At 41.5% G+C, this 20,734-nt stretch overlaps 2 protein-coding genes and 1 long non-coding RNA gene across 4 annotated transcripts in view; 1 reads left to right on the plus strand and 2 right to left on the minus strand.

Moving 5' to 3' along the window:
• The window catches only part of LOC103382986 (tumor necrosis factor alpha-induced protein 2), a 6,016-nt gene extending 4,850 nt beyond the window's left edge, over nucleotides 1–1,166 (minus strand). Inside the window, exon 1 of the mRNA XM_017038586.2 lies at nucleotides 1,022–1,166. Coding sequence (XP_016894075.1) covers nucleotides 1,022–1,073 — 52 coding nt within the window. The 5' untranslated portion in view covers nucleotides 1,074–1,166. The remainder of the gene's footprint in view (nucleotides 1–1,021) is intronic.
• Nucleotides 1,167–2,562: 1,396 nt separating this feature from the next.
• Nucleotides 2,563–15,685, minus strand: exoc3l4 (exocyst complex component 3-like 4). 2 transcript variants are annotated; one of them, XM_008316001.2, is made up of 15 exons: nucleotides 15,580–15,685; nucleotides 15,368–15,498; nucleotides 14,313–14,490; nucleotides 13,683–13,754; nucleotides 13,352–13,588; nucleotides 12,243–12,849; nucleotides 11,848–11,965; nucleotides 11,645–11,767; nucleotides 11,164–11,264; nucleotides 9,639–9,737; nucleotides 7,638–7,761; nucleotides 7,084–7,206; nucleotides 6,417–6,569; nucleotides 5,762–5,883; nucleotides 2,563–4,114 (listed from the first exon to the last, which is right to left on the minus strand). In XM_008316001.2, the coding sequence occupies exons 3-15, from the start codon at nucleotides 14,479–14,481 to the stop codon at nucleotides 3,889–3,891; spliced, it is 2,274 nt and encodes a 757-aa protein (XP_008314223.1). In that variant the 5' UTR covers nucleotides 14,482–14,490; nucleotides 15,368–15,498; nucleotides 15,580–15,685; the 3' UTR covers nucleotides 2,563–3,888. The 2 variants fall into 2 exon arrangements, with proteins under 2 accessions (XP_008314223.1, XP_008314215.1); XM_008315993.2 differs by lacking the exon at nucleotides 15,580–15,685 and having other exon boundaries at nucleotides 15,368–15,566.
• Nucleotides 4,123–12,279, plus strand: LOC103382995 (uncharacterized). The gene is made up of 3 exons (XR_521976.3): nucleotides 4,123–5,114; nucleotides 10,069–10,129; nucleotides 12,145–12,279. It is a non-coding gene; the product is annotated as an uncharacterized LOC103382995 (long non-coding RNA).
• Nucleotides 15,686–20,734: the final 5,049 nt, after the last annotated feature.

A 20,734-nucleotide genomic window follows, 5' to 3' on the forward strand; every position in this document is an offset into this window, starting at 1 on the left:
CCGCCGGCCCAAAAAGAATTAGGACGCGGGCCCCACCCACAGGACCACCCACCCACCCACCCACGGACCATCCACATGCACACACACGTTCAGAAACACATAGAGGAAACGCTTTGGAAATCAGCAGCTCTGAAGAAATACTGGAGGTTGTTCTGTGATATTGGATTAGATGGAGCGACAGGAAGAATGTTGACCCTATCAAATGTTGGTGTGTTTCTGAGGAAACACTGAGACGTTTTAATTACTTTTGGACCATTTACTAATCACTGACCTGTACCCATTGTTAAGTAGTTCATGAGAAACTCTAATTCTTAAGAAAATGTCAAAGTTAGCAGTTGCTAAATAGGCAAAGTAAAGTTACATACAATATTAAAGACACGAGATTGATCATAGTTTAATCTTAAGTTTAATCATAAAACTGAGCCAATAAACATTTATCTTCCTTTCTTGGCCTTGCCATTTTGCTATTTTTGGCTAACATTTAGGTCAAAGACAGCAGAAATATATTTAAATGTTAGCCCATATAACGATCTTCATCATCATCATACACAGATGATGATCAACTCACTCCATTTGTTTTGTTACCACATTTCCTGTTAGACATCACAGCCATCTAAAAACTCTGCAGCTGACAAAAACTTGGGCGTTGGCAACATTTCCAGCCCGTATCTACAGCCAGACAACAACAACTCTAATATTTCAATGGACCTCTGGATTATATAGACACAAATGAAGCAATAAATGCAATAAATAAATAGTAGTTTTGAGACCAATTTAGTGAGTCTCTCATGAGACACTGGTGTGCCAGGGCACAGTGGTTGAGAAACATTTGAATTGACAGCAACACCATCCTAGTTAGGTTTGTATTTTGTACGATTAAAAATAGAAGTTTTGCCAAGAGTAGCAATGTAAAAAAATTGCTTTAAACCAGGAGCTTCATTTTGTTTTAAAGTTTAAAAATCGTATATAATCTCTCGGCTTTTTACACAAATGATCAGATCGGTGATGTAAAGATACTCACTTCCTCCTCTGCAGGATCTGCAGGAGAAACAACCGTGAAACCTCAAGCACATGGTTCATGAACGCAGCTCTGCACCCAGGTGTCTGCGAGGCTCCACAACCCAAATCTGAATTTAAAAACATCACAGACTGGAAGATAAACCACAGAAAATCACAAAGACAGTGTTCTGTATCCGGGTGTCTTGATACGGTGTTTCCTCTGAAGTCTTCATCACAGCTGTTGGATGGCTGAATGACTGCAAAACAAATACATAAAGTGACAGCCGTTGATTCTCTAAAACCAAATTAAAATCATGTTAATGTTTAATCACCTTACAGCCACTGGTTAAACTTTTAGTAGTCCACCAGCTGCCAAGTTACCACTGAGGTGCTCTTGAGCATGGCACCGTCCCCACTCACTGCTCCACTGGTCACTTTGGTGTTGGGTTAAAAGCAGAGGTCATTTGGTTGTGTGAGTTCACTTTCCTTTCCTTCCTTTGTAGTACAACAAATGAAGGACTCCTCCACTCAACCCTTTCAGTAGTGTTGGTGAGAATAGTATCAAAATAAAAATCCCTTTTTTTATTCTCTTACTGTTGCCATCAGGGGTCACCAGAGTAAACCATCTGCCTCCATCTCATCGTAACCCTGGGTCTCTTCTACTTGGACACCAAACATCTTCTTGACAAAGTAAACATCTTACAACAACGTGTGCATCTGCCCTTATTCGATTTATTGCTGGCTACATCGACAGTCAATCAACATTAATAACTGGAGCATTAATAAAAAAAGGGGCGTGGCCTGTCCTTGTATCACGTGTCCACTACGAGCGTGCGTTTTATTGTTTTTATTTTGCTGTCAGCGTTGCTCTCCTCAGCCACCAGGGGTCTTAAAACGGTCACGGCTACAGTGGAGGTCGCTGAGCTGAGTACCAGTACACACTTCATCTGTCGGGACTTTACCTTGCTTTTAGAACGACCCCAGAAGTGAGAAGCGGCTCTTTACGTCTTTTTGTCCCACGGCACATTCCATCCTCTTTGATGGGCCGCTTTTTATGTTTAATTAAGTTAGTGATATTGATGAAGAAGCCGTTACACCTCTGCGAATTTCAGCTCTGCAAATAACGCATGTTGCTGTGTGGTTTATGTAAAATTATGTAAAATTTCCAGTCTGTTATCTGGCTGTAAAATGTGGGGTGGATTTCCTGAACTGCGGCGTGCCTCGCGATCTTGTTAAGCCACATTCTGTTCAGGAAAGTGATTCCATCAGTGCCATCCCTACTCTAAAGTCTAAACCAGTGGTTCTCAAACTGTGGTACGCGTACCAACAGTGGTACTCGAGCGCTCTCTAGTGGTACGAGGGGAAAATTATTGTTTTACATTTATTTACATGTTCAATTAAATAAATTTAAAACATACCATGGACAATTAATACAACATTTAAACATAAACATAGAGCTCAGTGTTTTCTCAGGTGGTAAAAAAAAGTTGGAGAACCACTGCTCTAGACCATACATCACAGCAGGTCTCTACAGAGAAAGCAATACAATAAACAGTGTAAATGTACATTATTTACATATTGAATGAAAATATTTATTTGAGTCATGTGGCTGACATATGATCATATGATATAAATATATACATGCATACATAAAGACATTTGTTATATTTCAACAACCAGAGGAACTGAAAAGGGGAAGAAACAGAATGGTTTCCCTTTTTTAGGGAAATCCTAGAAAACAGTTCTTCTATCTTCTTATTCCACAGTGTCATCAGGAGCTGCGTGCCAATGAAACACTGTTCCACTGTGAGCTTTCTGTTGCAGTAGAAGCAGCAGCTGCAGCAGCATCAACAGACTTGAATTGAAATAGAAAGTGAAAGTATTCTGCAGCTGCAGCTGTCATTTAGCTCCATGGCAGCCGTCACAGTGAAGCCAAAATTGAACAGGAAAGGCTACACCACGTACACACACATTCAACCTCCATCTTGTGAGAACATGTACCGACTCGTACGTTTAAAAAGGGAGCAGAGTTAGAAGAAGTCAGAGCAGCAGCTGCAGATTCAGGTTTTGCAGCTGTAAAAAGAAAAAAAAATCACCGTCTGTTTCAGGGACAGCAACTGATTATAGAGGACCTGAGCGTCATAAAAATAGAACACATTCTCTGTAATTTTGTGCACACACCACATAGAAAAATGTCAACACATTTTAAATTAATAAAGCCTCTGTGTTGGATTTTTTTTTTTTTTTTTTTGCTAAATTAATTGGAAACTGAAGAGCCAGTGTTGTCCAGCTGTGGATGAGCTGTATAATCACAAAAACAACTGGAAGCTGGTGAACCTGGACCTATGTTTAACATCCACTCTTATATTTAAAATGAGGATTTAATGACCAGGTCATCAGACAGTACACGTGTTTTTGCAGTACTATAGACCCGTGACTGTCTCGGGAAGCATTATGTGATTGAAAGTCCACACTGTTTGAGGACCTGCTGGGTTCTCTGGTTCCTCTTTGTTTATCTTCTGAGTTTGGCTCTGATCCAGTTTCCGTTCTGTTGCAGACTTTGTTTGTGACTCCTCTTTAAATGCTCCCGGGCCTGGTTTAAAGACCAGTCCAGTCCTGATGTAACAAAGATGTAGTGTGTGTTTGTGTGTGTGTGTCAGCTTTCATTAGTTGTGAGTACCCTTTACCATAACCATAACTAATACTTGTTTCTAACCCTAACCCCAACCTTGGGCCAGTTCTACTTCTAACCCTAACCCTCTGTCCTAGTTAAGACCTCAAACCTCTCCCCACACGGGCAGTTCAACCTGGACCACACAAACACACACACAGTGTTTTGGTGTCAGTGTGGAGTCAGTGTGGAGGTTGTGGGACAGCAGTCCTGGATTCTCAGCTGTCAGGCAGCAGGAAGTGGAAGCAGAACATAGGCGCGCTGGACAGAAAGCCCGTGTTGACGTTGACCTGCATGTCGCCGAACAACATTCGGCTCCTGTCGACCCTGCCGTTCCTTGAGTCCACTTTCTGCTTTAGCTCCTTAAACCTCTGCAGGATCAGCTGATGTTCCCGACCTCGCACGAGTCCTCGGAAATTCAGGAGCGCCACCAGGTGTTTCCTGCTGCAGGTGATATAAAAATAGAAATTCAAACGTAAATCACAGCAACAACAATCCCAAAGAATACACACAGTACACAGGCCACCTGAAGAAGAAGTGCCCCAGGCTGAAATGAGTGGATACTGAACCCTGAACCATAGGTTTTATAATCATTGCTGTATGATGTTTTTATAGCTGCTTAAAAATATTTTCTGACAACAGGAAAGACTCATCATAAATGTATTTAATTTTAATATAAACTTTAACTGGTTCTAATCTTGGCCAAATGTTTTTATCTTTGTGAAATCTCCCTATTTGTGTGGCGGTTATCACACCTGCCTTACATGCAGAAGGTTTGAAGATCCTGGTTCTCAGACCAGACTAAACCTTTAAAGATTTCTTCAGTTGTTATCTGAAGAAATGTGTCCTTTGATAAAGACTCTAACGTTCCATGATGAAGAACTGAGACGTCTTCACCGAGGCAGGGGTGGAGGAACCTGCTTCTTATCACGTTTGAAGTGGGAACACGCTCCCCTGTTACAGCTGAAGTATTGTTCTTCATGTGATTAATATAGATTTAGCCGTGTAACTGACGTCAGCTCTACTGGAGAGGCCACCAGCCAATCACAGCCTCCGTATGAACTGAGTGAACTGTTCCAATCAGGAGTCACAGGAACAGCTGTTCAGCCTCTGCTCACCTTCACAGGTGTTTGGAGTTTCTGTGATTGGCCGTGTTGGCTCTTCTGTGACTATCAGAAGTGAGAACTTCTAAATGAACACCAGGAGTCTGTAGACCTCTCCAGGGTTCCAGGCTTTAGCAAACGTCTGTGCAGAAACCATACCGGCTGCACAGTGTGGATTCTACCCTACACCTTTGGTGTCGATTCTTCAGTAAATTAAGATTTTTTTTTTCACATTTCTGGAGTACAAGGAAAAGAACAGATCTTTACCTTCACCCCTCAGTCAACCCAAACCCTGGACAACGTGTTATTTGGACCAACAAAGACGACAGGACAGCTCAGAGGTAAGTGATGAATTCACTGATGGCGTATTCTCTCTTCTCTCATTGGTCTCTGAACATGTGGTTGCTGGACCTGAATGGTGAAACATCTCAGACATGGTCTGGATTGTTGTCACACTCGGACTGTGGATTCTGTTTAAAACTTGCAAAACTGTGGAATATTATTTAATTTGATAATAATGATAATATATAACCATTTCTATCTTATTTTTATGATTTTTGTTTGTCATTATTATTATTATTATCTTTGACCCGTACATGGCCACCATTGTTGTTTCTGTCTCAGACAGGAACACTGCCAACAGTCAGAGTCCTGGGACCAAGTTGACCTTTTCTTCTGGCTTGTTTAAAATAAAACCTCCATGTAAATAGATTAATGGTGTTAATGTGGGGTTGTGATGGTCATTTCCTATAATGATATAAGAAGTTGAGCTAAAAAAAGGTTCAAATCTTGTAATAGGCCTTTGCTTCATCTTCTCTAAAAAATGAGGATGTTGTTTAAAAATGTCATGTTTGGGGATATTTCTTTCTTCTCCATTTGAACAAGTTTTATTTCAACACTGATGAGTTTCACAAATGTCTCTCCTCCCACTGATAAACACACAGCAAGGGTGTGATCAGACCATTTCTCCTTCAGTTTCCATTTTTACCTAAAGTCAGGGTAATGCATCACCACAGGTTCAAGGTGCTCCTTAATGTCAGCCTTGTTCTTCTGTCCGATGATGTCACTCAGATCGTCTCCAGCTGTGAACATCCACTCATGAGTCAATGTCTGCCAGGGACAAATACAGAAAACATCACATGTTGATAACATGTTTCCAGCAGTAAACTTGAGTGACTCGTCAGCAGGACATTTTATATTATCTTTTCACTGCAGACACTTTAGTTGCATGTTTTACAGAAAACCTATCATTTTTATAAATGCACAGAGCCAGTTGATCCGCTGCTGCCTCCGCCGTTCAGATGTGTTGTTTTCTGACTTCACTGTTTAGAATCCTGAATTCAGATTTACCTCAGTGACATAAACTAGCCACATGAGGCAGCGATGTACCAGCAGCCCGTGTCTTTGTGAGCTCAAATCTGTGATTTCCTCTGTGGACTTTATTGTGACTATGGTTACCTATCACTGTTGTATTGTTTAGTGATGACATCATCAAACACAGATTGCACAATTAAGCAGTTAGTTTTCTGAAGGGGAACTTCCATGTTGCCTTATTGTGTGAGAGTGTGGAAGGAAGGAAAGTGCCTTCAGGACCCAAGTCCACTTCCTCAACCACTAGGCCACCACTGCCCCATGACATTTACCATGTCAGTGAAAACATCCACCAGCTTCTCCCACTGCTCTCGGATCTTTGCTGCAGCCTTCTCATGTTTGCGGTTCTTGCAGGAGTATTTGTTCTTCATCAGCTGACCCACATACTCCCTCAACACGTGGAAGTGTAAATGACTGACAAAGACCTGTGTGTAGGGATCACACACAACAGAATAACATAATAAGTGTCACATGTCTTTCTGTCTCTCATGAGTCACACTTTCACTTTCCCTCTTTAATCCTGAGCTCTCACTAGAGTTGGTCTTCTGACCGGAACACTCTCTGTCACAGTTTTCACTAACAGCTGTGGGATCTAATGTAGAAACTGACTCGGTGGAACTTCCAACACTTAGCGTAGCTACATCCGATTACAGCTGACCACCCATGCTGCTTTAACCCTTACTCTATTTGAGGATGGGGGAAAATCCCAGCAGACAATAAGAAATAAAAAAAAGAGCCTAAGCATCTGAAACAGTACTTCCTTTTTCCATGTCCTTGTAAATTGAACTTTTGTCCATCAAAATAATAACTGCCCTACCACAGAACTGTCTTTCTGCTGCTCCACTCCTCCACTGCTCTGTCCTCACCCTCCATCTTTTTCCTCCTTTCTCTCCCCTCATCGTCCCCCTTACCCCTCCTTTAATGTGATCTCACACACACCTGTGCGTGTTGAGGCGTCAAGAGAGTACAGTTCTCATACAAGGTCGTCGTTCGTTGGTAGAGCTCATCAAAGTCATCGTTGTTGCTGAGCCACTTCCTGGTCATCATCCGTCTCAGGAACGGCTGACGAAAAGACAACAAACGATCACTGACTGCCACGTTTACAACATGTCAAACATTTAAACATCCCTCAACGTAGTGAAGGCAGGTCAGGTCAAAGGTTATCCAGTAAAAAACACAGAACACTGAACCAAGTTTTTAAGCTGTTTTCACAGTTTCTGGTAAGAACTAGTGGAATTAGGAAACATGTTTGAGGAGTTCTGTGAGGAACCTTTTTTTTTTTTTTGGAGTCTGAAGTCATGGCTTTTTGTAACATCATGTTTCTCTCATTAAACTTTAACTTTAGAGGAAGTTTGCTCTGTAGAATTGAAAAGGTTAGGGTCGGACTAAAAGGGGGTTTTTGGTTATACGCCTCACTGGCTTTTTATTACTTTTAACTTCCTTTTGCCTCTGTGTTTAAAGTGACACTGTTAAAGTTCTTTAAAGAACCGAACCTTCACGTCCTCCTTGAACTGATCCTCGAGACTCTGCATCAGTCTGCTCATCAGCCGTTTCACTTCCTTTCTGAAGGTTTCCGACTCGGCCGGACTCGGGCTGTTGTAGACCTCCATGTGCTCCCTGCAGCAGACACACACACACACACACACACAATTAAAAATTTGAACAAACTACAGTTGTCCACATAGGACAGTCCATAGCAAGTCATCATGGGTCTGCCGTGGCCCACATCTAGTGTGCACTTATGCAGAATGTGGGTCACATCTCTGGTCTTCAAACCAAATGTTTGATTAATTCTGGATACCAAACGTGGACCGCTGAGTTGAGCCTGAAATTCCTGGAAACTTTAAATCAGTGACATAGTGACGACATATTGGGTCATTTTAAGATGTAGGATTTGAAAGATTCATCAGGCTATTTATCATTTTGGCTAATTGATAAAATGTTTTTATTTTATTACTTTAACGTCTTTTTTTTTATTAATTATTTAGGCAGCTTTTGGAAACACAAACTATCTCACGAACGTTTTGTTCCCCTGCTCAGTAAACCCAGTTTATAATCTCAAGATTATGGCTTCTCTATTCTTTGTTGTCTAAAACTCCCACAGATTTAGATCAGTTACGATCTGTCTCACACAGACTATTAGTCCATTTTGAAATGTTGGAATTTTCTTAGCGTGATAATGTAACTTTCTTGAATGACTTGATGAAAGTCTGTGTGTGTCATGGTCATGGACCAGTGTCTGTACTTGCTTCAGTCCAGTTGAGTGTGGATTTTTCTCTAGTCTGGCTCAGACATGTTTGCAGAGTAGCCCACTCATTTTCTGCAGTTTTTTTTTACTCTGGCTCCACTGTACTTTTCGAATGTCTTTTTATTTTCAACCTGAACTTCCTGTGACAAACACTCAGCTCTCTGCGGCTCATGACAAACACCGCCAGCTGACTGACACTGCGGGCTGTGACTGTCTGTAGTGGTTTTGCTTCGACAGACAACTGCGTCTGTGTGTGTGTGTGTGTGTGCGCACTTGAGTGTTTCACACTCTGAGCCTCAGTTCCCTGAAGTCACGTGACGTGCTGCAGCACTGGCTAAACTCCATTGCGTCAGAAACAAGAGTCTTGGCAGCAGAGGAATAGTTTGAGGATGAGTCATCCAAACAGGGAATGTCTTCTTTTCCCACTGTCCATATGTCTGTAACAGGAAGTCTGAATGGGGTATTTTTGACATGGGGAATTCTAATGGAAAGACTGTAGATGAACACAGAACATTCCTGGGAATTTTAAGGCACTGCAGACAACATTTCATGCCAGGACTTTCATTACTTTGTTGATTTCTTTTCTTCTTTTTTTTAATCCATTGGCAACCACAGTGTGAGGACAAAGCTGAGGACCATAGTGAAATCAGCAGGGGAGCAGAGTGACAATAGTGGTGAGGACAGTGGTGAAGACAGTACTGAGGTCAGTGATGAGGACAGAAGTCAGGACAGTGATGGTTCCCCATAGTTAACCCCTCCCCCTCCAAACATGGGGAGCAGACCATCACATGGATGGGAGCCTGAAGCAGAGATCTTCTGTCTGTATGGAAGTCTGTGACAGGTCCAACCAGCCATTTTGCCCAACATGAAGTTATTTTTATGCTATATGTTGGCCAACATTTACTTAAATGTTTCCTTAAAGTTTGGTTGAGCTATTTCAAAAAATAATTTGTTGTTGACATACAGTATGTTGATGTTGAAGAACAACTTGTCCACTACTTGTTTTTTATAGTTTTTACCACCAGGTGTTTACTGCGTTTAGCTCAACGTTGTTGTATTTGTTGTTGGGTTTGAACTTGTTTTCCTCTTGTGAGTGCGAGTGTGTGTGTGGGTGTGTGTGTGCGGGACTGATGTTGACTGTCGCTTCATATTACAGTCTATCTCTGTCTGGAGGACTGTACTTTTATGTGAGAATGAAATCTGACTTTAGGCCCAGGGAGCAGGGTGAGTAAGTCATGTGACTTACTGTAATGCACTGAAGCAGTTGATGTAGGAGATGTGGTAGTGAGTCCAGAGAGGCTGAGGTCTGAGGGAGGAGCACCGGCTGACAAACTCTGACTCGAACCTGCAGGAGAGGAGAGAAGAGTCAGAGAGAATTAGTCAAACTCATCTGCGTCTTCGCAGAAGATGAGGAGGACTCTTCATCTTCAGGAACATTAAGAGAAATACAGTCAATCTGCAAAGTATTAGAATTTAGTCAGGAGAAAATAAAAGAGAACTTTGGGAGGAAAATTGCTCAATCAAAAAATGAATCTGAAATATTCCAGTATTGTGTCAGAGGAAAGCCACACACACGTGCAGTTAGTGTTTGTGGCTTTTACTATTTTTAACTTCCTCTTTTACTCTTCCCCTTCTTCTTCTTCATCTTCTCTATTCAATCTCTTTCTATGATCTAGACCTGCTGCAAATGTGGATTTTTCAAGTGCCGATTTCTAAGAAGAACAACATGTGTCAGAGGTTTGTAGTTCTGTTATTTATACTGATCCTGAAAATCCTTCCGTCTGCTGCCTGACACCGACCTTTGACCTGTGCTCTGGTAAATTATCACCAGAGTGTCAGATCATTGTTCCTACGCTCTTCTGTTTATGTGGGCCGAGGAGGAGCAGGAGCAGCAGCACTTAGAGGATGTTATTTCCTGACAGTTAGAGAATGTAAACACTGTGAGTTGTGACTGTCGGAGGAGGACTCAGACAGGACATCTGTCTGATTAAACAGTTCATGCATCAGTCTATTCATTCTAGATCTACAATTAGACATAGAGCCAAGTGTGTGTGTGTGCGCACATGCTCTAGGTCAGACCTGGGCACAACGGGCTGCTGTGACTGACCAATCAGCTGTCTGAAGACTCATAGCAGTTGATTAGTTAAGCCAAGTCAGGTGTGACATCCCTGCTCTAGGTCATACATGTCAAGGCCCGGGGACCAAATGCGGCCCGCCGAGCCGTTGTGTGTGTGTGGTCCACGGGAGCTTAAAAAACATTCGGTAAAGTCCATGCAGCTGAGTTTCTTAACCTGAGAAATTAAATGTTTTTATAATCAATCAAATAATAATCAACAATAATGCAGAAACATTTATTAGTCTGTTATAGAGCAGTTCCATCTATACCAGCGGTGCCCAGCATTTTTGATGGAAGGACTGGTCAGCCAGTACCACCTGTTACTACAGACCAGTACCAAGGTGCTGAGCTTTGAAGGATCATTACATTTTCAAAATAAAACCTCTTTTAGACTCTGTTCTGTTGGTATCAGAGTCTGAATGACCAGATTATCTTTAAATAAAGTAAATGATATGACTGGATTTAGAATGAAGTCAATTATTAAAAATGTAAGTACTTTTTTTATTGTATCCCACTGCAGCCCAGTACCAAATGGTTAGTTTGGAGTTAACTATAGAAATAAGTCAGGTTAGAGTTGGCGTAAGGATTAGGACCAGGCAGTAGACATGCGTTTGTGATGGTTCAGGTTAGGGGTGAAGGTCTGCGTGTTCGGTACCTTGAAGGAAACTGTTCCAGTTCCTGGAGACAGGACGGTATGACTCTCGTTCCCAGGTCTTTATCAAGTACTTGAGTGTTTTTCACTATTCCATCTACTGTCTAAAAACAGGACACACGCACACACTGGTTAGGTTCTCTGCCGCCACCATATGGTCATTACCGTATATTACACAATGTTTTGCCTGTAAATAGATGTACTGTATGTATTAAACAATTACATTTTTGTCGTGTGATTTGTAATGTACTTTTCATGTACACATACATTATATATTTAATGTGTTTAATAACCCATCAAGTACATTCTATTTTTTAACCATTTAATGTGAAATAAATGTTAAACCTTCCCTCCCTATTTATTTCTGACCAACATTTCCTTGAACATAAATTATCTTGAATGCAACGTTTTTGTACATTTTGCCATTGATTGCAGTAAAGTATTCAATGAAATACTTTAAATGAATATATTTCCCATGGCCTACCATGTAAATAGCGTGGAATGGAGAATCCTTGTCTTCCCCAAACTTTGTTGGTTCTTTTTTTTTCATCCAAACTTCTTCGTTTTCAAGTTGAATAATTCTGTCCAGTGAAAACTTCAGGTCCACCTGTAGCAAAACCAATGGTAAAAAACAATGTAAGATATTTGATGAAGCTGTTAAGCAGTAAGACAACTGAGAAAGCAGACCTGGACTCTGCTGCAGTATTTGTCCTTCAGCTCCTGCAGGACGTTTTCCTCCAGCTCCAGCTCAGTGCTCTCTTCAACCATCTCTGGCTGCAGGGACAGATTTCCCATGATCTTTTCACTGTCAGAGACACAGGAGACCCTTCACTGTCAGTGGGTTTGAAGTGAAGTTAGTTCACACAGTGTGAAGGAGTTGTTTTCCAAATATGAGGCTTATAAAAAAAAAAAAAAGATCCCAGAGCTGTAAATATTTGACAACTTTGTATCAATATGAGCAGTAAACTATTCTTTAATTTTCAGTGTCCTGAGTTGTGGCCCCGCAGCAGCATGAACAGGCTGTTTGAAGTGAAGGAGATGACATACTGCAGCTTTAGCTGCTGACTTTGTAAATCTCTGACCTGCTGTATTTGTTGATGATCCAGTCCAGGAGGGCATACATGTCCTTCAGCTCTGTCACCTGCTGCTCCAGCTTCTTCATGTGCTGCCCCACAGTCCTGTGGTAGCCCTTCACGTAGGTGCTGAAGACCCTGAAGCTGGGAGGGTAGGACCAACGCAGCTCCCTCTTCACGCTCTCCAGGTCGTCCACGATCGCCTTACCCAGCAGCCCCAGGTGGACACTCAGGCCGGCGGTGTTCTGCTCCAGGTGAACGCTCTCCACCTTCACCCTCACACCCTCACTCACGGCCTCCCTCCAGGCTTCCATCCAGCTTCCTGGAAGTCCTCCTGGTTCATCCGTGCGCTTTTCTTCCTCCTGGATGATGCGCGCCACTGGGACCAGGAGACCCTTGTTCCTGGAGGGCATGGAGTTGGAGTCGCGAACAATGGTATTGATCTTGTTCCTGAGATCCATATAAAGAAGGTTGAGGTCTTTTTCCTTCTTGGCCAGATCTATGGGCGAGTCTTGTCCACACTGCTGTTGTTGCTGGAACTCCCGGCGCATGGCAAGAAGGTTGAGGTGAGCCTCCTCCAGAACCTCCATTTCTATCAGTTTACTAATCTGCATCACTGGAAGAAAACACAGAGCAGACCTGGACGTTATCATCAGAGAACAGTGAAACCCTTCAGGATTAAGTTTCCCAGGCCGTGTGAGAAAAGACAGAGATAAAGCTGTGTATTCAGATTCATATCTTCAGCTTCAGCTCCTGTTGACAAAACACAGGGCGATAAACCAGTCAGTTTACTGTACAGACAGACCACAGGAAGGCGTTCTGTTCTGACCACAGTGACAAAGTAAAGGTCAGTCAATGTTCCAAGGTTGGAGACTAAAAATGATAAATAAATTCACATCTTTTTTTTGTCTGACATAATTATCAGATAATAAAATAAATAATAATAATAAAGATCTATCCATCCATCTATCTATCTATCTGTCTGTGTAGTTTTTTTACATTACTTATCAATTATCCTGGTGAACAATGTTTAGAGAACACTAATGTTCTCCACATTGTCATAACCCTCAGTCTTTTCTCTGTGTCCCATCAGGACCACCCCACAGTAGTGTCAGTACCTGACAGAGGTGTGTGAGGAAGTTCTGGCAGCGTGTACAGCTCATCGATCTCAGCCAACTCCTCCTCTTCTTTCTTCTCCTGCTCCTTCACTATCTTCTCCGCTGCTGCTGCTGCTGCTTCAGAAATGAGCAGCTCCTTTTTAGCTACCTTGTCGTGGTCCTTGTCCTTTTTGGAGCTGAATCTCAGGCTCCGACGAGAACTTTTGAAGAATTCACTGGACGTAGTCATGTTTGGATCTGAGGAAGTAGAACGCAGTGGATCAGAGTGTCGGCAAATATTAACCTGCAGTAAGATTACATTCAAAAAGGTGTGTTTTTTGAATTGTGTCACCTGTCTTTGAACGCTTCATTGATTTGCTCCTTTGCTCCTTTACAGGAGAACTTGCAGATTCAGTGCTGGGGCCTGACAGAGGAAAATAGTACAACTAAGAAAAGAAAATCACTTCCATTTAGTAACTTTCAACATTTTAAACTAGTTTTGTGATGTTTGTAGTTTTGAAAGAAAACATTCCTGTGTGTGCTGTTCACAGGACCTTCACTGCCTCGTCCTTTACCCCGACCTGAAACTGAACCCACACTGGAATGTGGAGATTAAAATCTAGTGAAAGTTTGTGTTCAGTGGGATTGGCTCCAGAATAAAAACAAACTCTTCTCAACTTTCATCGAAGTGAAAACGAGCGGTTATGTGCACTACGTTGTTAAATGTGATTAACATTTAAAACTGAAAGTTAAAGAAAAAAACACTTTTGTGACCATGCATTTCCTCTCAGATCAAACTCGCTATCCAGTTTCAGGGCAGGATGGGAGAGTTGAGAGTAAGTGTTCTGCTGAGGGTCACAGATGAACCATCCATCACCACTGGGCTACAAACACCTCTCCACAGGGGTGGACATGTGTTCTCTCTGTCTCCTCCATCGGTGTGTCCATCGGTACTCACTGGGTGGAGGTGAATTTGACTCACCTCCTGCTGCCTCCGTCTGAGACGTCTGAGAGGGTGCACTCTTTTCTGAGCCTTTCCGGAAGCTCTTCCGGAACGACTGCACCAAACCCAGAGGCTTCTTCGAGTTGTCATTGGCTGTTGGAGACCTGGTAATCTGGTCTGGGTCTGGTTTTTCCCTTGTCTCTGACATCGCACTTGGCTGTGATGGAAATTAAAATGTCAGAAAATCCCCTCTGCTCTTCCTCCAGTACGTGTGGCTTTGGTTTTAGATTAGTGTTGTTAGGTTTCACATTTGTTTACAGGGAACACAACAACCTGTCAGAGCAGTTTGGTCAACACGTGACCAGAGATTACAGTAACAGAAGTCATTTATTAAAAACCACAGCCTCTGACCAATATCAGTTCTTTTGAGTAAAATGTATGGTAATTACTATTCTCTCCTCACCTGCTGTACCTTTTAGCTTCCTTTGAGGCTATAAAAGAGACTATAAAAGCAATTTTAAATGTTGACTGTAGAATAATTATTTTTCTTTCATTAGAAATTATTTTGTGGCTAAAATATAATAGAAAAAAAGGTCACTTATTTGTTGGCCCCGGGGTTAGAGTTTAGATCAGGGGTCACTGACCTTTCTGAAACTGAGAGCCACTTCAAGGGCACTCTGATGCACAATAGTAATACACAATACCGACTTCCCAGACAATGTAATAATAGTTCTGGTACATACAATAGCAGACACTCTTCTTACCATTTGAATATCAGTGCAGGTGGAACTGATTAAAAATGCACAGTAACAATCACATTTTTGACCTTCTTGTTGACTAGTTTGATTTTTAGAACACAACCTGCTGGCACCTCAGGTAGTCCATGGGGGCTACCAGGTGTCCCCTGGTCTAGATTATTAAAAAAACAAAATAAAATATGAAGACACTAATGTTTCTAAGACAACACTAATCAACGTCAGCTGTTTTTATCACACTGTCAAAGATTCACCTGCACATGTACTCGTTTTTTGTCTTTAAAACACGACTTCAAACAGAACAAACTCGTGAAAAATAGTCTTTCGTTTACTACTCACGTGTTCACGTTCCTGTCGAATCGTCAGTTAGTTTTCAAGTGTTCCGAGAGACTCACTTTCTCTTAGGTGAAGGTTGAAACTCGAAGAGGTAAATTCACCTTGGAGAGACAGGAGGAGGAGTCAAGAAGAAACTGCGTGGGACAAGCACAGATAAAGACGACTTTTAAAACCTTGTTGTCAAAGTTAATTATTAAACGAACACAAACATTCACCTTTTCTCACACCCAAACGACTACTTTCCGTTTGTACCCAGATTATTGTCTTTACTGTGGCATTGGACTTCGTACCTGTGCTGCCTTCAATGACCGCTGGTTTATTACGTAAGAATCAAAGTGAAACCTTAGACAAACAGGCAGTGAGAAGTCGATTGAGAAGTCAAAAATGTGACGCAAATCATCACTTTTTAAAATCAGTTATCATCAGATTATCAATCTCACGCAACATGGTTTTTAGATTTAAAGTCCAATGTGTTTTTGATCCAGTATTTTTTTTCTAGTCAAGTCAATTTTATTTGTATAGCCCGGACTCACGCTTGTCTCAAATTAAAATACAGAGTAAAAGCATTGTAAGGTACCAAATTGAGCAAGAATTTTAGCAACGTCGGGGAGGAAAAAAAACCCTCCTTTAAACCTGAAGAAATCCCCAGCAGATCCAGACTCAGTGCTGACGTGGTGTAGTGTAGGGTGGAGATATAATAATTGTTTTGCTTTATTTCTGTTTCGCTTTAGTTATAAAGCAGTCGATGAAGTGACTGAAACAACGAGACCGAATGTATTATATTATGATATTAATATTCTTATTTTTTAGTAACGTTTTTACCCACAGTGTAAGGTCTTCAAGTGACTGCAGTGATAAAAAGTGATAAAGGTTTATTCCAGTCTGAAGTATCATTACACCAATCTTAGTACCTGGGGATTTTAAATGACCTCATTATTCGTTTTCTCCTCCAGAGGGCGACATTGCCCTGTTGTGTTTCTGCTTTGTGATTTGTTTATTTTTAGCTCCTTCTTTACCTTCTTTTTATCGGTTACTCTAACAAATCACACACAGAAAAATAGCATCTATATCCAAGTTTGTCTTAAGACTCATTTCTTTGTATTGTCCATTTTTAACAAGAAAATAAATTAAATCAGGCATTGGGCAGAACTTTGGAGACAAAAATCTCTTACTCTCTCTGTGTTTTTGCAGAGATCACTTTCTGTCCCGTCCATCGTCTTCCTCTTTTCTGTGTTTACAGGTAAATGTGACTCAAACACCTTCATTCTTTGGCTAATCGTTAGCTATATTTTGCCAACATTAACATTTTTCTTATGTTTTGTGTACTTTAATTAAGTTTTTTCCCTACGCCTTTCCTCATCCTCTTCATGTGGTCATCATAAAGTCAGTATTCGTAGCTGTTTCCTGGATCTGATTACGTTGGGGAAATTGTTTTTGTTGCTGCATATTTAAATTCAGCCTGGATTTTCCTCTCCTGTCTGTCACTGTTGTTTTGAAGGTTTTTCCTTTTTTTTTGAACCTGTCAGCCTTCCCATCAACCCTCCCTCAGGTGAATTTCATTTCCAGCTGTCAGTTTGTCTGCAGCCTGTTTTCCCTTTTTACTGACACAGTAGACATTGTTATGCATCAAGAAAACGAAGTGTCAATGACATTAAAAATATATAAATAAAAAAGTTTGGAAGAATGGAGTTTTATCAGTTTGGAAAACAACATTTTTGGTTTTGGGAACTAAGTGAGACCATAACATTGATCTAATAAGAGACCAGGCGGTCAGTAATGACAGAGTCCTGTTGTTTGGCTCTCAGGAGATCACTGTTCTTGAATGTTCTTTTATGTTTGAGTGTTAAACACTTCTTGATTTGTTGTTTGAGATCACAAAAAGAAACCCCTGAGGTCTTTTCCTTTACTCTTGTGCTGTCAAGAATGGAGTTTATTTTGTTTTGGGGGGTTTGTGGGGATAAAGAAAAAGATGGAGACGTATGAGATGAAGATAGATTCCAAGAGAGTTAAATGACCAGAAGGATGAGGTTTAAAAGAAGAAAATTCTTGGAGGAAACCTAGAAGAAACGCTTGGAGAAAAAAAACAACAAATTAGACAGAATTCTTCATCTCTGTTTTGTTCCTTTTTCTGTTTTCAGGCTTGAAAGTAAAAAAAAAAATCTCAGTCTGGTTCTGTCCTGTATTTACGTACGTGGACATCAACACCATTGACTACAGTGTAATAATAACACAGTACAATGACAGGTAATCAGATTACCGATGGATGAACTCTTTATTATTAGAATTATAAATCCTTCAGAGCAGGGGAGGACCCGTTAGTGGGTCTTTTTGGAGCAGTGGAGATTAATGGTGGATCGTCTGAAGCAGCAGGTCACACAGTCCTGCTCTTAATCATCCGACTCCCTCTGGTCTCACCGACTCTCCTCCTCCTCTAATACGTACAAGCTGCAGTGCTGCTGTCACAGAAACCTGTCATAAACATTTTTATTTTTTCTCAAACTGATAGTCATCTTCAAAAATATTCAAACATAAATCTTTTACTTTTTTACTCTTGAATATTACTCTCAGTTTTATTTGTTACATGCAAATCATACAGTGTACGATGTACAATAACCGTGGTGCTGCCCTCTGTGGTCAGTTTATGTCATTAAGTTCAGTCTTAAAACTTTTTTTTTTCAACAATAGGCCTACAATATTCATCTGCGTGCTGTGATGTTGTGAGGTTGTTGTGCTGGGGTTCAGCACAGGACCAGAGAATGTCTGGCTTAGCTTCTTGTTAAGCTCAGACGTGGTCTAATACATCCTGTGAAGCATCTAGGCTCCAACCACAGACCGCACTACCTTGTTATTCATGGACCACAAATAAGAAGACAGGTCGAAGTGAGGATGTATTTGTCAAAGTAAAAATCTGTTTGTCTGTTTTTTTAGTCATTAGAAGCCAGTGTATTTTGGGGGAGACCCTCACAACATAGTCATCACTCTGCTGACTGAACCTCGTCTCCACTTTCCCCAGTTTTCGTGGCTAATTTAAGGAAACAGAAGAGAACATGTGGGTTATATCTGGAAACGAAGCCCAGTGTCAGAGTCCTCTGTTCACCTCAGCCTGTTAGCGCAGCAGAGGAGACGTGACAGGCTCCAGAGAAGAGGCTGCAGATTAAAATGCTGTGACACTGTGAGTTGGATGGAGTTTTTAAATAATGCATGCGGTGTCATCAGCTCTGTGTCTACAGAATCAGAGCCTGTGATGTGTCTGACAGAGACCCTGAGGCTGCGACTGGAGCTCCAAGGCTGAGGACAGTTCAGCAAACGGAATGAGGAGACGCTCTCATACAAGGAGCTGATATTTATTTTCCTGCAGAGCACCATGGGACATGGAGAGAGCAGCCCTGGAAATGTCTCCTTCCTTAATCTGCATCTGCTCTAGACAGAACAAATGTTTTCACTCATGACATTCATTCAATTCATCAGTGAAGGTAGGATCTACCTCCAACAGATCTACCTGGACAGTTCGTGGTAAATTAATTGCAAGGCAACCCTGTGTGTGGCCTATTAGTGGGCCAAACAGGCTTGATGGTTAAGGAGGTGGACTTGGGTCTGGAAGGTTTCAGGTTCGAGTCCACCAGCTGCCAAATTGCCACTGAGCATGGCACCTTCCCCACACACTGCTCCCCGGGCACTTGAGCTGCCCTGTCCCTGCTCACCTTGGTGATGGGTCAAACTCAGAGGTCGCATTTCATTGTGTGCAGTGGTGTGCTGTGTCACAATGACACGTAGTTCACTTTCACTTTTTGCTGTTGGGTCATATAAGGCAATGAACTGTGGGTCTCTACTGGTATTTAACAATTTGGGTTATGGCTTGGTTGATTCTTCTGGTCAACCTCTCATATCCACAGTGTGGGCCACATTATTCTGACCTTTGGTTAGACAAGAAGACATTACAGTGTATGGGCCAAGTCAGCTGACTAGAGATCGTGACCCATTCTGCCATTTATTTGCCTAGCTAACAATGAGATAGTTATAGCTATGCTAGCTATAGCATTTAGCTAGGCAAATGTCATATTTGCCTTGTAGAATGTGGGTTGTTTCACAAGGAAAACATCTTTGTGGGGCAGAAAAAACCTCTATTATCTACCTGTTATATTATCTTCAAAATGCTGTGAAAAAATCTAATGAATTTTCACATTTATTCAATTTATAGATTTCTAATAAAATGTAAACTTTTTGCTAGAAAGAGTATTTCCTGTAAATTGTGAGACACACATGTAAGGATAACACATTGTTTCACCTTCAAACTTCATCTCAACCACCAATTACAATCAGATACAGTAGACACAGTCCAAAGCCTTTGGGTGAAGCAGCCATTTTTTCTGTCCAGACAGATGGCCTGTGATTGGCTGCAGATCACCCTCTGACAGTGCAATGAGGGAACAACCCGAAGCTGAGACCGAGACCATGAGAAAAATCCATGAGAAGACACCAACACATGAGCACATTTTACCCAACGACACCTCCGTCCACCAACAGTGTGAGGTGACAGGCTGCTGATGGACGCAGGAAGAGAGTCAAGGGTTTTATGGTTTGAGTGTGTGATATCACTGCTGTTTACAATAGTTTCCCAATGCTGCTATTGTTCAGACATTAAAATTCACAAATGATTTGGCTTCCATTCTGTTGGCAGTGACGGTGATGGATGTTGGCAGAGGACTGTGATCCTGCAGATGGAAATTCAGTTCACAAAATGTTTTTTAGATCTCATTTCAATTTCTTCACTTTCATACACTGTCTGAAAATCTGATCTCATCAAAAACTCAGCGGCGGCAGCAGCAGCAGCAGCCTCTCCACCGGAAATTTGACCTGCACGACAAACACAAGACAAACACGAGAGGGAAAGCAATCAGACTCCAATCTTCAATCACACTGTCTTATTTACACCCGCAGGATTGTCAACAACATTCAAATAAAAGACAAACTCCTCCAAATCTGATGATCCAATCAAATTACCTAAGCTGAAGACAGAAGCCACACTGTGAAAATACAGTGGGTCCAGTCAGGTCACGACATCCTCCACCAATGGTATTTTGTGGTAATGTCAGCGTCTTCCATAAATTTATTAAGAAAGTCTTCTTTCATCATTCCGACGTAGGGCGTTAAAACTACTGTAGTTCACACGGGAACTAGTTGACGAGTGGAAACATTGTCACACAGCTTTATACTTAGAAGACGGCTTCGTTTACATTTCTCAGATGTATCCCATACATTGGATTGTGCTACATTCACTTTCTTTCGTTTGTGTTGTTTATTTGGGAACTTTATGCCCTTCATCATGGCTCCCAGGTGTCGGTCAGACTCTTCTAAAGTTTTTATGTTCTA

Source organism: Cynoglossus semilaevis, chromosome 1 (genome assembly GCF_000523025.1).
Source record: "Cynoglossus semilaevis isolate Cse_v1.0 chromosome 1, Cse_v1.0, whole genome shotgun sequence".
NCBI classification, from domain to species: domain Eukaryota; kingdom Metazoa; phylum Chordata; class Actinopteri; order Pleuronectiformes; family Cynoglossidae; genus Cynoglossus; species Cynoglossus semilaevis.